This window comes from Myotis daubentonii, chromosome 3 (genome assembly GCF_963259705.1).
Source record: "Myotis daubentonii chromosome 3, mMyoDau2.1, whole genome shotgun sequence".
NCBI lineage: Eukaryota > Metazoa > Chordata > Mammalia > Chiroptera > Vespertilionidae > Myotis > Myotis daubentonii.
Genome location: NC_081842.1, coordinates 86232149 through 86250376, shown reverse-complemented (window position 1 = coordinate 86250376; position 18228 = coordinate 86232149). Strand labels below are relative to the sequence as shown.

Sequence of the window (18228 nt, the reverse complement as noted above, 5' to 3'; positions counted from 1 at the left end):
TTACAACATTTTATTTTGCACTTGCAAGAAAAACATCCTGTGTTTCTGCTATCCTGTTTTTTCTGCAAAACATTTTGTAGTTTTAGCTAGCTCCATGATTTCTCCTTCTTCCACTCCTTACACTGTTTACCTAATTCTGCTTTAACTCATTTCATAACCTTGAGTAACTTGTACCTCTTCCACTTGCAGGGACAGTATGAAGATAAATGACAGGGTAAAATAGCTTTGGACTGTCAAGACATGCTATATAAATTCAAAGCATTGGTTATTGCAGGGTTTGGGAAAAACCGAAAGCATTTATTTCTGAGGTACTTAATTTGGAACAACTACTAAAAACATACCTTTATTTTACAAAACTTTGCACTCTTTGATAGTGTTCATTTTTTACCTTCCGGAAACTGCTCCAGTGCTGCCATGTCTTTGGTCTGCTCATTTCTTTCTCATCACAATTTTAAGCATTTCTTCAAAGATTCTCAGAGTTCCATGTTCCCCTGTCCACGGTGCCTCTTTCTCCTGTGCTCTGTCTGGCTCTTTTGTCTGTTGTCATAGTTTCAACTACCACGGATATGTCTCACAAACCCAGTCCAAATATCTCCTCCAGCTTCAGACTTCAGTGTCAGACAAGTACCACTCTTAACATGTGCAAAACTGAACCCCTTAATCCTCCTCCTTACCTGGTCCCTGCCCATCTCTCTGGTCTCATCTCGTGGACTTCCTGTCTTGAATTTGATACTGTAATAAGAGTAGCTGTTGGTTGAGCACTTACTATGTGCCACAAGCACTATGCACCTTACTTGCATTGTCTTATTTAATTTTGGATTGGATATTGTTATTATCCTCATTTTACTGATGAAATGCTGAGAAATTAAATAATGTGTCCCAGGCTTGGAAGTGGCAAATCTAGGATTTGAACACAGATCTTACACCAGGTTTATGGCTATATATGAGTGCCTACAATCCCTTTTATGTTACTTACTATACAAATGTAATGCATGTCTTACAATACCAGAGTTCTTCCCATATCAGCCTTTATAGTTTGGTTATATAATTAAACATCAGGAATAACTGTAGTGAGTGAATTGGTCACTTTCAACTTCTGTAAAGGTTAGATTATTTACTATTTGAGGATACTGGATATATATATATATATATATTTCAGAGGGAAAGGGATATAGAATTATCAGTGATGAGAGAGAATCATTGATTGGCTGCCTCCTGCATGCCCCCCACCGGGGATTGAGCCCACAACCTGGGCATGTGCCTTGACCAGGAATTGAAATGTGACTTCTTGGTTCATAGGTCGATGCTCAACCACTGAGCCACATGGGCCAGGCAATACTGATTTCTTAAGTAGCAGATGTCAAGTTCCCTTTAGACTCAATACATGGTTGTACTGACTTGTGATTATGTATGAGTCTAACGAGCATGTTCTCCTTTTGTTTAAGGCTGCTGTATTGAAGTGTGTTCTTAACTCCTGGGTTCAGCAACTCAACACGCTGCCAATTCGCACCCCCTTGATGTGGTGTCTCCTTAGACAGTGTTCTCAGTCTGGAATCTCTTCCTCCTTTTTTCTGCTTTCACATTCCCATTGCTTGGCAAACTCCAGTTTAAGAACTTAGCTGAGGCATCACTTTGTGAAAGAAGCTTCCCTGATTTTTTTTATGTTTCTAGGCTGGATAAAGTCCCCTTGCTCTGTTTTCCTTTAGCATCTTGTGTATAGAGATGAGCATTTTAAACTGTTATCATGTCACAATCTACCAATATTTGTTTACATTTTAGTCACTCTCAGAGGATGAGCACTCTGGCATAGGGAATATGTCTCAGGCATTTTTGTGTCCACAATGTTTAGTGTCTGATGTACTTTTTCATAAATTATTGTCTGACTAAATGACTAAATGATTGATTTATTACTAGGCAACTTTTCTAGATACTGTAAATCTAAACACTGTATGTTATTTTTTTTCAATTGAAGGACTAATGTATTTGATCAATAATCACAAGATTAACAGGCATAGACAATCTTTCTTCTTATTGTTGGTCATAGACCACCACAGCCAAACTGTTTCCAGTCAGTGATAATTTACTATATTTTAAAGGACTATAGTGGCATGTACGTTTTAACATGTATTAGATTGTAACATCTTCATTATATAAAGAGTTAAATAGAATTTTGAGTGTTAGGTAAATGTTAACCTTGTAAATTCATTCTATTATGAATGTACAAATTTAATGTTTTATTAGGAATGTCGGAATTCACAGTGTGATTTTTATTTGTACTGCTAATGTTATAATTATTCATTAAGGCTTTAATTACCCCAAATATTTAATTAAATCCATGTTTTCAAGTATATGGCTTAATGATCTTCAAAATTAACTAATTTGCAAGGTTAGTCAAAGTAAATAGAAATCCAGAGAGAGGCTTATTTTGTGCTCATCTCAGCATGATTACAATATTCCAAGTGAATTTCATGTTTGAAGAATTATTTTTATTTGAACCTAATATCCTGTTAAAAAATTATATGAATACTAGAGGCCCAGTGCACAAAAATTTGTGCACTCGGGGGTGTCCCTCAGTCCTGCCTATGCCTTCTTGCAGTCTGGGACCCCTCGGAGGATGTCCACCTGCTGGATTAGGCCTGCTCCCTGGGGAATTGGGCCTAAGCTGGAAGTCAGACATCACTCTGGCAGCCCGGGAGCCCTTGGGGGATGTCCACTTGCCAGTGGGGAGCAGGCCTAAGCTGCAGTCGGACATCCTTAGCGCTGCTGAGGAGGTGGGAGAGGCTTCCACCACCACTGCTGTGCTGGCAGCCGTCAGCCTGGCTTGTGCCTGAGCAGAGCTCCCCCAGTGGGAGTGCACTGACCACCAGGGGCACCTCCTGCGTTGAGCGTCTGTCCCCTGGTGGTCAGTGTGTGTCATAGTGACCAGTCATTCCCAGTCATTGTGCTGTTAGGGTCAGTTTGCATATTATCCTTTTATTATATAGGATAGAGGCCTGGTGCATGGGTGGGGGCTGGCTGGTTTGCCCTGAAGGGTGTCCCGAATCAGGGTGGGGACCCCACTGGGGTTCCTGGCCAGCCTGCGTGCGGGGCTGATGGGTGTTTGCAGGCTGGTCACACCCCTTTCAGGGTGGGGGTCCCCACTGGAGTGCCTGGCCAGTCTGGGTGAGGGGCTGAGGGCCCTTTTCAGGCTAGCCAAGCCCCCTCCAGCAACGGAAGCTCCCAGCCTCTTGTTTTTTTCGTTTTTTTTTATTCTGGGATTTAGTTACCTTCTATAATTGAAACTTTGTTGCCTTGAGAGGAGCTCGGAGCTGGCCAGGGCAGGCAGGAGGGAAGCCTCCTGCTTGCTCCAGCTCCGTGGCCACAGCTGGCTGAAAGCATGTATCTGGGGTTTATTTGCCTTCTATAATTGAAACTTTGTTGCTTTGAGTGGAACTCAGAGTCACCTTGGCAAGCAGGAAGCTTGGCTTCCTCCATCTTTGGGGCAACGAAGCCTCCTGCTCACTCCAGCTCCGTGGCTGCTGGCTGCCATCTTGGTTGGGTTAATTTGCATATAGTCACTCTGATTGGCTGGTGGGCATGGCTTAAGGTGTAGCAAAGGTACGGTCAATTTGCATGTTTGTCTTCTATTAGTGTAGATATGCATAACCCATGGACATAGACAATCAACAATTGTGTGATGAAGGCCTGAGAGCGGGGCGGGAGTAGGATAAAGGGGGGTCTACTGGGGGGGGGCAGGGGAAGAGGGACATCTGTAATACCTTCAACAATAAAGATACATTTTAAAAAATATATTTTGATTTCCGAGAGGAAGGAAGAGGGAGAGAGAGAAATATCAATGATGAGAGAGGAGCATTGATTGGCTGCCTCTTGCACACCCCCTACTGGGGATATGCCCGCAACCAAGGTACATGCCCTTGACCAGAATTGAACTTGGGACCCTTCAGTCCTTAGGCCGATGCTCTACCCACTGAGCCAAACTGGCTAGGGCAAGATACAGTTTTAAATAATGAAACATTTAAGGTAAAAGCTAACATTTTTGGTAGCTAGCTTTAAGAACAATGGGTAATAGTAATAATTTGGAATATTTTTACAAAAATATTTTCAGAGAGTGAGGAAGAGGGAGGGAGGGAGAGAAAGACCTTGATGTGTGAGAGAAACATGTATCAGCTGCCTCCTGCATGTCCCCCCCTGGGGATTGAGCCTGCAACTCAGGCATGTGGCCTGACCAGGAATTGAACCATTGATCTTTTTGGTACATGGGATGACACTCAACTAACTAAGCCACACCAGCCAGGGCTAGAAGTTTTTTTAAAAACTGAAATATTAACAAGGGTGGAGTTGGGGAGGTGGACATAAGATGCTACCCATTTAAGAGAATGAGGGGCCATTTTCCTTAAAAGGTAATTTAAGATGTTTTACTTTGTCTTATAAGGGATTTGAAAGGTTTTATGATGTTTCTAGGAACTGCTGACCCAGCTGCTGCATATTTGTAGTGTAGTCTTCCTTGACTTCCAGAATAGGCACAGTTGCCTGTTATCTCTTCCTGTGGCTGCCTGTGCTTTCCCTCGACAACAGTCATCACACATAATTACCTCTCCATCGCCTATTTTCTTGCTAGGCTCTATGGTTTATGAGGGCTGGGGATTGTGGATGTTTATTTGCTATTTTATAATAGGTGCTTAATCAATATTTATAGAATAAATGGTGCAAACAAGCAGTGAATGGTGATTTGTTCCCAAAAGTAATTGTTTTGGCTCATGGTGATGTTAGTAGTACTGTAGATCTTGAACTGAATTATAAATTAGTAAAGAACAATTGAATTAACTTTAATATAATTTTAGTCTAATTCATTGTATATGTAGTGTCTTGAATTTTCTAAAATATTGCTTAAAATGCTACATTATTTACCTTTTTTAGTATAGTCATTTACTATATTTTGTTTAGGAAAGTATTTTGCATTTAAATCTCATTCCTTAATATTTGGTAGTTACAACTTCTTCAAACAAAATAATAAATTATACTCTAAATACCTCACAGCTTTCTCAAGAAATAATCTGATATTTTTCAAAATTGATAATGCAGGTAAAATTTTCACATGGATAGTAGTACCTACATACTATCTCAGCTCCTTAAATTCATAATCGCTGTTGATCTCTTTGGCTTTCTCTCTGATCCTGGCACTGGCTGACTGGGCATGGTGTATGGGGATGCTGCTAATTGTGGCTTGCTTTGTTCTTTCACTGACTCAAGCATAGACATCCTTCCAGTTATTCCCCATCGTGGGTAGGGATGGTTGAAACATTTGGAAAAGACTGAGGCTTCAGGATAACAAAGGAAATTAACATGGAGAGTACATTAATTTCACTCACAAAAGCCAAAGTCCTCACCATAGTGTATAAGGTCCTGCATGATCTTGCCTTTGATGTGTTTCTGATCTGCCCTTCCCTGCCCCTTTCTCACTGTTGTGTTTTTGTTTTTAACCCACATTGGAGAATATGCTTTTATTGATTTTAGAGAGAGGAAGGGGGAGAGAAAGAGAGGAGAGAGAGCCAGAGAGAGAAACAAACATCAATTGGTTGCCTTCCATATGGGCCCTGACTAGAGATGGAACCTGCAACATGGATATGTGTCCTCATCGAGAATTGAACCTGCCACCTTTTAGTGCACCGGGCAACTCTCTAACCAACTAAGCCATCGGGCCAGGGCTCTCACTGAGTTCTACCACAGTGGCTTTCTTGCTGATACTGGAACATGCCAGCATGTCCCCACTTCAGTGCCTTTGGTCCAGCTGTTCTCTTTTGCCCTAGATGACTAACTCCCTTCTTCAAGGCCTTGCTCAGGCTTTACCTTTTCAATCAGACCCACCCTGGTCACCCTATATAAAACTGCAACCCACCTCCTATTCCCACTACTGCTCCCTTTATCCTGCTCCGTTCTTTTTCCTATAGTACTTAATCACTTTACAACATAATATATAACTCATAATTTACTTATTTTATTTTTTGTTAATCCTCACCTGAGGATATTTTTTCCATTAATTTTCAGAGAGAGTGGAAGGAAGGGAGGAACAGAGAGAGAGAGAAAGAGAAACATCGATGTGAGAGCAACACATTGACTGGTTGCCTCCCATAGCCTTGTGCTTTTTTTTTTTTTTTTAATATATATGTATTGATTCCTGGGAGGAAGGGAGAGGGAGAGAGAGAGAAACATAAATGATGAGAATCATTGATTGGCTGCCTCCGGCATCTTCCTCCCCCCCCCCCCCCCCCACTGGGGATCAAGTCCGCAAACCGGGCATGTGCCCTTGACCAGAATCGAACCCAGAACCCTTCAGTCCACAGGCCAACACTCTATCCATTGAGCCAAACTGGCTAGGGTGCCTTGTGGTTTTAACCCAGCAGCTAGCTGTGTTATGCTGTGGCTTTCTCTCTGTATTCTCAAATCCATGCTGTTAATGGACAGTCTCGTCTCATATTGTGTAGTAGTGTAGCCTAGAACAGAAATGAGTTTTAGTGGTGGACTGAATTGTCATGTTAATAGGACCAGTGTAATAGGTTTGTTCCTTTATACTGGTTCCTTTGTAACCTGTCCCAGGTTAAAGAATTTTCTAGGATTTAGGTGAATTAATTAGGTTTTGGTTCTTGTTAAACCTATTCATTGTCTTACGTCTTCCAACTCTGGGCTTACGACTTTTCAGCTGTAAAATTGAACTAGACTGTATTTTTTTTCTGATTCTGTGAAGTTTAGCTATATCATCAGATACATTTTAAGCTTTATAATTGTAGTGCTCTTTGAAAATATGTTAGCACTTAATAGTCATGTGACTATACTATATGTAAGTTTTGTACTTGGTAAGGTGCTACATATTTCTAAAGACAGAGTTTAGTACACAAGTAGTGCCTAGAATATAACAATAATTCTTTTCTTATGTAATTTCATAAGAAAAACAGATTTCTGATAATCCTTAGAATTCAATTAACTAGAACATTTCATCTTTAGTCATGATACATAACTCATGTCAGAATCCATCTCCCTCCCTCCATTTTTCTCTTTTCTTTTCCTTATTTCTTCTCTATCCTTTGGGTTTCTATTGTACAATCCAACCCACCCCCCCTCTTTTTTTTTTTTTTTTTTTTTTTTTTGCTTAGAGAATGAAAGGATAATACTTTAAAGGTATTCTTCATGAATTTTGCTTTTTAGTCTACATTTATTCATCATTTTACCCTTAATATCTAGCTGATTGTCTTGTATAGCAGATCCTCCTAAATGTTGCTTGGATGAATGTATTTGCTTTTATTTTTTCCAGTATTGAATTAACTCAAAGTAATTTTAAAATTTTTGTTCTTTTAAGAAAGGTGACTCTTGTGATGGTGGGACTTGATAATGCTGGTAAAACGGCAACGGCAAAAGGAATCCAAGGAGGTAAGCAGGAAATATTTATTACTAAATTATTCCGATTTATTTATCTATTTACATTCTCTATTACATATTCCTTGAGTACAGGTAGCATGCACTCCGTTATTTTATATTCTCACTGTACTGTGGCTAATGTGGTGAATAGACTCCGCCTTCATAATACCAGCCTTTTTTCATGTTTCATATTTGAATAAATGCAAAGATGCAGAGGCTCCTTGAGGTCTTTTATCAGCTAATAGGGATTACATTGGTCTTCTAGCCCATAGGAAGGAAAAGTAAAAAAACTACATGCCCCTGTTTTTAAGGATACCCACCTTCTACTTATACCTTCTTGGCCAGAATTTAGTCACAAGGCTACACTAAATGAAAGGGAGGTAGAAATATAATTAGCCAGCACAACCGTGTGCTGCTTTTGATGTTTTCAATAGGATATGTAAGTTTTAGAATTATTTTGAAGACTAGGGTCCTATTGCACGAATTCGTGCACCTTGAAAGGAACTGTGGGCCGCCAGGCTGCGGTGGGCACAGGGGTGGGTCTTGGCCCATCCTCTGCACTCTCGCCCGGCCCCTCCTGCTGTGGCCTCTGGTCCCCTGTCTGCCGGCAGCCCTACTCCCGCTGCTGCCGCTCCCACGTGCTGACCGTGCCGGCTCTGCTCGCACCCACTGATGGCGCAGAGTGATTGGGGTTGGTGCCAGCAGTGGGTGTGAGCGGGGCCGGCCCTGTCAGTGGGTGCGAGCGGTAGCTGCTGCCCCAGTCACCCCTCAGGAGCAGGGGGAGGTGGAGAGGTCCTGAGGAGCACTTGGGGCCGGCAGTTACCGCTCGCACCTGCTGACAACACTGAGTGATAGGGGCCGGCGCCAGCAGTGGGTATGAGCAGCGGCTCTGGCACCGGCAGCGGGTGCAAGCAGGGCTGGCACCAGCAGTAGGTGTGGGTGCCGGGCAGAACCGCAGTGTGTGGGAGCAAAGAATATTTAGTAACAGTCAGAGACTCGCCCCGATGACAGCGACCAGTGCCCCGCCTTGGTCTGACGCCCCTCCTCACCTGATCCACCATCCCGCTATGGCCAATGCCTGCCATGTTCCACACTCTGCCGCCTGCTGCTGACGCTCACCATGTTCTGCACATGCTCCTCCTAGTGGTCAGCACACATCATAGCAACCGGTTGTTTGGTCTATTTGCATATTAGGGTTTTATATATAGATAGGACCTCTGTATTGTTAAAGGGTTTTATGCCATTTACATTATAACTTATTGGATGTATTTATTTAGTCTTAATTCAGTGCTTTGTACTACAACCTATATATATAAAAGGCTAATATGCAAACTCAGGAGTTCGACCAAGAGTTCGATTGCTCACTATGAGATGTGCTGACCACCAGGGGTTGGTGCAGAACATGGTGGGAGACCAGCAACGGCGGCAGTGGGGCTCTGAGGGAGTGAGGGAAGGAGGAGGCGGGGAGGCAAGGAGATGGGGAGGCGGGGAATCTGATGGGCCCTGATCACCACCCAGGCCTAGGGACCCTACCCATGCATGGATTTCATTCACTGGGCCTCTAGTATAGAAATAACTGTGCTAGGGAGTTTTTTGTGTACCTAGGAGATATAGCACCAGCCAGGTGTCTGAAGGGAATGAAGTGGGAGAAAACCTAACATATATTTGTTTCTGAAAATGGATGTTTCAAGAAGATACCATGTATACAGACAGTCAGGGAGCTTTTATTTATGCAAGTTTATAAAAGAAAATTAACATTTTGCAAAACTTGCTGTTGGAGAAAAATACTTTGTCACCTCAAATTTTACTATGTGATATTAGATGTAAATGGCATATTGTCTGTGGATTCTTCTAAAGCAGCGGTTCTCAACTTGTGGGTCGCGACCCCTTTGGGAGTCAAATGACCCTTTCACAGGGGTCGCCTAAGACCATCGGAAAACACATATATAATTACATATTGTTTTTGTGATTAATCACTGTGGTTTAATTATGTTCAATTTGTAACAATGAAATTGAGGGTTACCACAACATGAGGAACTGTATTAAAGGGTTGTGGCATTAGGAAGGTTGAGAACCACTGTTCTAAAGCTATGGTACCTTCATGCTATCTCCTAGATATTGTAGAGCAGTCGCTGTCATCGTCTAAACCAGGCTTGGCAAACTTCTGCGGAGCCAGATAGTAAATCTTTTAGCCTTTGAGGATCATATGCTCTCTTCCAACTATACAATTCTAACATACTAGTATGAAAGCCATCCATACACAGTGTGTAAACAAATGAGCATGATCATGTTCTAATGAAACTTTATTTGGTGTGTTATGAAATTTTCTTTTTCCTTTTTTTGCAATTATTTTAAGATGTAAAACACATTCTTAGCCTGAGAACTCAAAAACTGCAGTCATAAGAGCAGAAAATGAGAGAGGATTTACACATTCTTTGCAGTAGGCACTCAATGAAAAAGTCAATGGCAGGCATTTGGTGCCTTTGGAAAATTAGAGATAAAATTACACAGGCTCCTATATTTCAGAATCAAAGATTCTTGCAGCAAAATCTGTGATGATCAACACCTGTTAAAAACAAACAAATAAACAAAAAGTTGGCAAGCCGTAGCTGGTTGGCTCAGTTGGCGTGTCATCTCATGGGACATGTGCCGGAGGAAACCTATTGGTGTCAATCCCACATCCATGTTTCTCTCTCCCTCCGCCTCCTCCCCCCTTTTCCTCCCTCTTTCCTTTCCCCTCTCCTTTCCCCTCTCCCTCTAAAATCAGTAAAAGCATATCCTCAGATGAGGATTAAAAAAAACAAGAGCATTGGTGAGTCAGATTTGGCTTTCCAGTCATGACTCCTTTATCTAAACATCTTCCCTTCTTCTATTCTTTCAAAGTCTTAACATTGAAGGGAACAGATTCTAGGAATCTGCTCATCAGATCATCTAATTTGTTATGTGTACCTAGAGTATCCTCTTTCCATTAGACCAGGGGTAGGGAACTTCAGGCCTGCGGACCATATAAGGCCCACAAAATCGTTTGGTCTGGCCCTGCCAAAGCATTAGCTGTGAGTTATTTAAATGTTTGATCAAATGCTGGCTAATTTTTTTTTAATATATTTTATTGATTTTTTACAGAGAGGAAGGGAGAGGGATAGAGAGTTAGAAATATCGATGAGAGAGAAACATCGATCAGCTGCCTCCTGCACACTCCCCACTGGGGATGTGCCCGCAACCAAGGTATATGCCCTTGGCCGGAATCGAACCTGGGACCCTTGAGTCCACAGGCCGACGCTCTGTCCACTGAGCCAAACCGGTTAGGGCTGCTGGCTAATTTTTAAGTTGATAATTTTGTAAGGCCCACAGATGGTGTTATAAATAGCTAAATGGCCCTTGGCAGAAAAAGGTCTCCTCCCCTGTGGACCTTCCTCTTCTGATTTCCACCTTCATGTAGCCATTAGTTTCTTTATCAGAGTTAGAAGATGTTCAAGGTGTCAAGTGAACAAATAGTCAAAACTACCTTTAACTTCGGCTCTGATTTTGTTCTTCACCTCATATTTACTCTTCAGCACACTCCAGAGACTAATTTTTTTCTTTTTTAAAGATTCCAGTTATATAGAAGTACTTGAACTTTTTCAAATTGAGCCTTTAAGATAGAATAGCTACTTGTCTCCAAATATATATTTTTGTAATACAGTTGCCTTCTTAATGAAATCCTTTCTGATCTTCTGCTGCCTTCATCTGTTATCATGAGTAGAACTATTTCCTCTGTTTTGGTCTACTCTTACCTTTACTAAACTTGCTTGAATCATTACTTAATTGCCTTTTTGTTTATTTATCTCTCCACCTCTCCAAACTGTAAATTCCCAAAGGATAGTTTTATTTGTTTTACAGTTTAGGTCACATCTTAAGTGTTGCAGCCAATATTCTTAAAACATTTTACTCATGACTTCTCTTCAGCTTATTTATGGCTCTTCTCTGTTTCTTTGTTTTTGATATTTGCTTGTTTCTTTTGAGATATATCTCCTTCCTCTTTAACTGTATTGCCATTGTCTAAATCCAGACCTACAGTGTCTCTCATCTATAGCATTACTATAGCCTCCTAAACTAAGAGTACTTTCCCTATCTTGAGCTTAATTTCTCTCTTTTTTAAAAAAAGTCTTCATTGTTGAAAGTATTACATATGTCCCCTTTTTCCTCCCATTGACCCCTTCCAGACCGCCCCCCACCCCGGGCCTTCACCACCCTATTGTCTGTGTCCATGGGTCATGCATCAACTTCTCTTCTTCAGGGGTGTCAAAATGTTTGTATTAATTGTATAGATGTGGTTGTTCTAACAGAGACCTAAAATACCAGTGACTTTAAAAATAGAAGTGTATTTCTCTCTCATAACAATGCAGCCAAAAGCAGTCTATGGCTGGTATAGTAGCTCCATGGTGTTAGGGACTCAAGTTCCCTCTCCTGTTTGCCATTACAAGTTTTCTCCCTTGCCTATGTGGTCCACTGTGGCTCATGACTCTAATGCATTTCAACTGGAAGGAAGAGATAAAGGGCAAGGGGAGGCCATCCTCCTTTCCTTTAAGTGCGGGACCAGAGGACACCACCTGCCATTGACTGGAATCAGTGGTGTTCTGGGTCTCGCTCCTGCTTATTGCCTCTTATCAGTTAAGCAAGAGCCAAATGTGCACATTTCTTTTCCAACTCTGTGTTCTGGTATCTCATGTTGGTAATTTGAAATTGTCCGTAGTGGGAGTATTTTCACCATGGACATGGTAAACACTACCTATCAGAGTTCCACTGACCCAATTAAACGTCTAACAATATACCACCAGCACACTACCTAGAATCTGCTCTCTCAGCCACACCTGACTGCTATAGAGACTAGGGACTGTAGTCTTTATCCTAAAAAGCCATGTGCTCAGATAAAATAATCCAGGATTCTCTATCCAATGCTGTTTCCTAAAATTTCCTAAAGAACTATCGGTATTTTGGGTGGGAAAATTCTTTGTGTAAATTGGTCCCTACGATTGTTGGATATTAATACATCAACACTAATAAAAGAGAAAAATGGTAATTGGCGTACGACGATACCCTTTTCATTGGCTAATCAGGGCTATATGCAAATTAACTGCCAACTAAGATTGGCAGTTAACTGCCAACAAATGGCGGTTAATTTGCATATGTAGGCACAATGCAGGGAGGCGAAAGGGAAAGCAGGAAGAAGCCCCCTGCCACTGACAGTGATCGGAAACCCAGGGGGGAGCTAAGAGCTGGGGGGCAGGGCAAAGGCGGCCCTGGGGCCGCCTTTGCCCTGCCCCCCAGCCATGATCGGAGAATCAGGTGCCTTTGCCGCCCAGGCCAGTGATAGCAGGAAGTAGGGGTGGAGCCAGCGGTGGGAGCTGGGCACGGTCGAAGCTGGCAGTCCCAGGAGCTAGGGGTCCCTTGCCTGGGCCTAAAGCGAAGCCCACGATCGTGGGGCCGCTGCAGCTGTGGGTCCCCGCTGCCCGGGCCGGACGCCTAGGCCAGAGGCGTCAGGCCTGGGCAAGGGGCCGATCCTGCGATTGGAGGGTGATGGGGGTCAACGCCTGAGGGCTCCCAGTATGTGAGAGGGGGCAGGCTGGGCTGAGGGACACTCCCCCCCCCCACACCCAGTGCACGAATTTCGTGCACCGGGCCCCTAGTATTCATTATATTATAGTTATTTGTTTATATATGTTTCCTCCTATTTTTCTTATGTAATAGCCTTTTAAGATCAGAAAATTGGGCCTTATTAATCTTTATATATCTAGTACCTTACACAGTGCATAGCACATAACAGATGTTTAATAAATAGTTATTGATTATGTATTTTCATTTTATCTTAGACTTTATAGAGATTGTTTTCTTAACACATACTGTATGAAATCCTCAGGGTTGGGAACCATATGTTTTTTTTATCCCTGATTCTTGTATGATGCCAATATATAATAGGCCCTCAATAAATGATTAAAAGCATGGGTGGATGGATAAATATATGGAAGGAAAAAGAAGAATAGACATAAGGATAGCAGCTTCAGCTATCTTAGCAGTCTGGTGTTATGGATTGAGCCACTATATGCTTTGTGCTGAATGCTAAGACTACAGAGATAGGTCCCAGGTATTAGGAAGGTATAGACTATTGTGAAAACCAGCAAGAAGAAATTTTATGATGCTGAAAGTAGGAAGGAATTGTCAGAGAGAGATTTAGGGGAAGATTGTAACCTGAATATTTAGTCTTGAATCTTGAAACACAGAATCATGCGTAGGAACCAGAGGAAAGAATAGAGAAGAAGGGTAGGACATTCGATGTATCAAAATAAGCCAGCTTTTAAAGTCCTGTATTTGAACTGGGGGGTGGGGGTGGCCAGGGCGTGGTCAATGGGGGGAAAAGGAGACATATGTAATACTATATGTAATACTTTTAAAAATAAAGAATTAAAAAAAAAATAAAGTCCTGTATTTGAGTTCTGGCTCTGCCTACCATGTGACCTTGAAAAAATTACTTAATCTTGATTAGGTTCCTGCAAATGTGGCCATCATTTTATCTGTGTTTACATTGGTTTCCTGTCTAGAATGTTCTTCTCCCTTTTTGGTTATAATTTTGTAGCTTTTCAGACTTCAGTCCCATTTCCTTTCCTTTCTGAAGCCTTTCTAGACCATAACTCACCCCTCTTTGTATCCCTTTCCCCTTGAATGCCCTCTGTTTTAGTTTGGGCTGCTGTAACAGAATGCCATAAACAATGCTCACTGTCTTATTAGTTGGATTGCTATAACAGAATGCCATAGACTGTGGCTTCAGAAACAAACAGTTATTTCTCACGATTCCAGACACTGGAAGTCTGCAGTCATGGTGCCAGCATGGTCGGATTCTTGGTGTTTCCCTCTTCCTGGTTTACGGACAACCATCTTCTCATTGTGTCCTCAGGTGGAAGAAGGAAAGAAGGGAAACAAGCTCTCTGTGTCCTTCATAAGGACACTAGTCCCATCATGGGTGCTTCACCCTCATGACTTCACCTAAACCTAATTACCTCCCAAAGGTCCACCTTCAGATATCATCACATTCGGGGTGGGGTTTAACATAGAGTTTTGTGGGGACACTGACATGCAGTCCATAACCCCTTCACAGTCTAATGTATTGGTTTTTATGCTAAAATCGTGCTAATATGCTGTCTCTGTATTGAACTGTGTATTCTTGGAGGATAGCAACCCTATCTGATTTACCTGTACATCCTACTGCCTAACAAATCCTGGTACAGTAGGTGTTCTGTACATTTTAGTTCCCTTGTCCCTACTCCAGCATAGTTATTTATTTTCACTGATAATGTCTTGAGGATAGCTCTCAAATCCTACTCAAAGACCAGCTGCCTATTTTAACTGTGGAAAGCAGTTGTGGCCTGGACTAGATTTCACATTTTTAAATGTCTAGTGTAATCCTGTTTTTAGAATATCTGGCTGCTTATACTGCTTCTAAACTTGCCTTTTTTTCCTTCTAAATAAGGAAGTCTTACAAAAATGTGACCTGTAACTTCTCTCGGAAGCTGTGTAAAGGGCCCTAGAGTGCTTAGTGGAAGTCTGTTTATCAGTCACACCTAAGCTTAGCAGCAGAAGCCTTTCAAATTTATCTTTGTAATGCACATATTGAGGGGGCGGGGTAAGACCCTTTAAACCAGGGTTATTCATTAGAGCTTTCTGCAATGAGGGGTATGTTCTAGATTGGCTGTGTCCAGTAAGGTGGGCAACTAGCCACATATGGTTTTTGAGCACTTGAAATGTAGCTAATACAGCTGAGGAACTGAATCTTTTCTTTTCTTTTCTTTTCTTTTCTTTTCTTTTCTTTTCTTTTCTTTTCTTTTCTCTTCTCTTCTCTTCTCTTCTCTTCTCTTCTCTTCTCTTCTCTTCTCTTCTCTTCTTTTCTTTTCTTTTCTTTTCTTAGTTTAAAATTTAAAAGCCCCATGTAATTTTCAGCCCTGCAACTATAAACAAAGCCCAATAGAATAATATTGGTTGTGGATTCCAGTGGTGGAGAGAGAATGGAAGAAACAGACATCAAGTTTAAACTTTTCTCCATAACCATTGAGACACAGGTCCTATTACTCTTTCATAATCTGTCTTTTTATTTTCATTTCTCTTTGAAAAGTGGCTATCACTCGTATTTCCAGTCAATTCTGGAGACTTTTGCAAAGATGAATCTTAATAAATCACACTCTAGTCACCTTAATTATATTATTGGTCTGCTCAAATATCTTCTGTGGCTCACAATTCTCTCTCTTCAGAACTCTCTTCAGTCTGCATTAACAATCTTAAGGGTTTGCTCCAACCACAGTGTTCAACTTGTCCGTACTTCTTGCCTTTACCATTTCTGTTACTTAGATCACTTTTCTGTCTAAATCCTTCCTAGCTTTAAGGTATAAATCCTAGCTTCTAGTTTGTCTTTCTTGATCCTTAGTGATCTTTTAAATCTCTTAATGTCATTACCAATCCTTAGTGGTTACAATCATATACTTCTAGTACCATCTTGGTCATATACAGAAGTAAAAAAATTCAATTATAAATTTACAAGGACATCCAAAACATGTAGAAATAATGAAATCTACTTTTTATATTGATAAGCTGCCCTCATAAGTCTTATTAATTCTAAGTATAGCTTGAATTCAGTTAATTAAAAAAGAGTGGTCCTTAGCTTCTGCCATTCTTTGGTTCTTTTAAACTGTTCTCTAAATGTTCAGATTTTAAAAAAATAACTGTGTAGATGTTGTTATGGTTCCTGGAGATGTCTGTGGTGTTGAAAGATTGTAATTTTTATTGTTTGTAACTCGGAGAGTAAATATCTTAAAGGCAAAAGTTCATTTATTCATTCATTCTACAGATACTTATTAAGTACTTGTTATACAGTAGGGATGATTCTAAGAGCTAGGTATATATTAATAAAAGAAAATGAATAAAAACAGATAGAAACTCTTATCTGCATGGAGAGTGAATTCTAGTTGGGTATTTTATATTATCCACCCTTCCCCCAGACCAGTATGCTTAGATGTAATGCTCATTGTGTAAGGAAATAATAAACATTCTATTCCAACATTCCATTCCATCACATTCCATTCCATTGTACGTTATTTAAGTTGTGAAGCTAAATTGTTATTAATTTAAAGTCTAAAGATTTTTTTATTTCATATCATTCAAAACAGAATATCCTGAAGACGTAGCTCCTACTGTTGGATTTTCCAAAATTGACCTTAGACAAGGGAAGTTTGAAATCACCATCTTTGACTTGGGAGGTGGAAAAAGAATTCGGGGAATCTGGAAGAATTACTATGCTGAGTCCTACGGGGTAATATTTGTCGTGGATTCCAGTGATGAAGAGAGAATGGAAGAGACAAAAGAGACAATGTCAGAAGTGCTAAGACATCCTAGGATATCGGGAAAGCCTATATTGGTGTAAGTAATGTTAGTGTCATTGCAAATGTACCTGCAGCAGCATTAGCCAATAAAGAAATTTACCTAAGTTAGAAAATACTGAATAAGCTGAAATAGTCACACCCTAGTATAATAAAATGTTTTTAGTTACCTGGGAGCTCTTAATCTACTGAGGACTTGTTATAATGCTATCCAAAGGGATTAAGGGTTGAGGCTATGTTATGGAAAAGCCTTATAATTATAGCTCCTGAGTATTCAAAGATAAATTCTTTGTGTTATTTGATAATTTACTTTTATCAAATTTTACATTTTGAAATAGTTTATTCACAGAGTTCTAGAAAGTTTTTCAAATTTTTCCTTCTTTAATAACTAATTTGCCTTTGTCCTTTTTTTCTTGAAGAATATTCTTGTTTCAAAGTTATTTAAATGGTTTATTCTTCTTATGCCACCTTGATTTCTCAACTTCCCTTCTATATTTCAAAATTAAACATTTGATCTGTCACTTAGTCATGTGCTTATATCATTTTGCCCAGCTGCGTAAATTTTTTAAAAAAGCTGACAAGACTTTTGCATTATCTGTTCTCATAGCATTTCTGCATAGTAAACACTAGAGGGTGCCATAACTCCAAGACATAGTAAAGTAGTTTAAACTGCTCTTATATTTGAAGTTGAATGTGTGCCCTTCCCTTCTTGTGCATTTGCCCTCATTCTTGTTCATTACTAATGATTAAAAAAACTAGACAAACGTGGTTAAATGAGAAATTGTGAGCATGGTTTCTCAGTGTCCTCAACCACAAATGAATATCTTTAAATAAGACAATTTGATAGCTCTAATTACAAAAAGTGAAACTTTATTGCATCATTTATTGGTAAAGCTTATACTGTTTAATTTTTATACATTTAATTAATTAGAGATATTATTTTATTAATACGATCCTCACCTTTTTGAATCTACAGAAAACTTTAATAGATATATATAAGAAGAATGAACTTTATTGAACCCCATAGGCTAAATTAGTCTCTACAAATGTTTAAGCGGAAAATCAGAAACTTCTAAAGTAGAAAATAGTAATGACTGATATTCATTTGTAAAGTAATTTCATGTGATTGTTTAAATCTAATAGTTATTTAATTCTTTCATGCATTATTCATTTATGCATATGTTAATTCAACAAATATTTATTGAGTATCGATTATGTGCTAGTAGTGTTCTGGTGCTGTGGACATGTTTGGGAACAAAAACAATAAAAATCCATGTATGACTTTAGGAACTTATATTCTAGGGGGTGAAACCCTGAATAAAATAAATTATGTCACATATTAGGTGATAAGTGCATTGAAAACAAAGCAGGTAAAACAATATTGGGAATCCTGTGGTGGTGGTGGTGACAGGGACACATC

At 40.2% G+C, this 18228-nt stretch overlaps 1 protein-coding gene across 1 annotated transcript in view; it reads left to right on the top strand.

Moving 5' to 3' along the window:
* Nucleotides 1-18228, top strand: part of ARL13B (ADP ribosylation factor like GTPase 13B) — an 87096-nt gene that overhangs the window by 18603 nt on the left and 50265 nt on the right. The window contains exons 2-3 of the mRNA XM_059688049.1: nt 7352-7422; nt 16599-16848. Of these exons, the coding sequence (XP_059544032.1) occupies nt 7352-7422; nt 16599-16848 (321 nt within the window). The remainder of the gene's footprint in view (nt 1-7351; nt 7423-16598; nt 16849-18228) is intronic.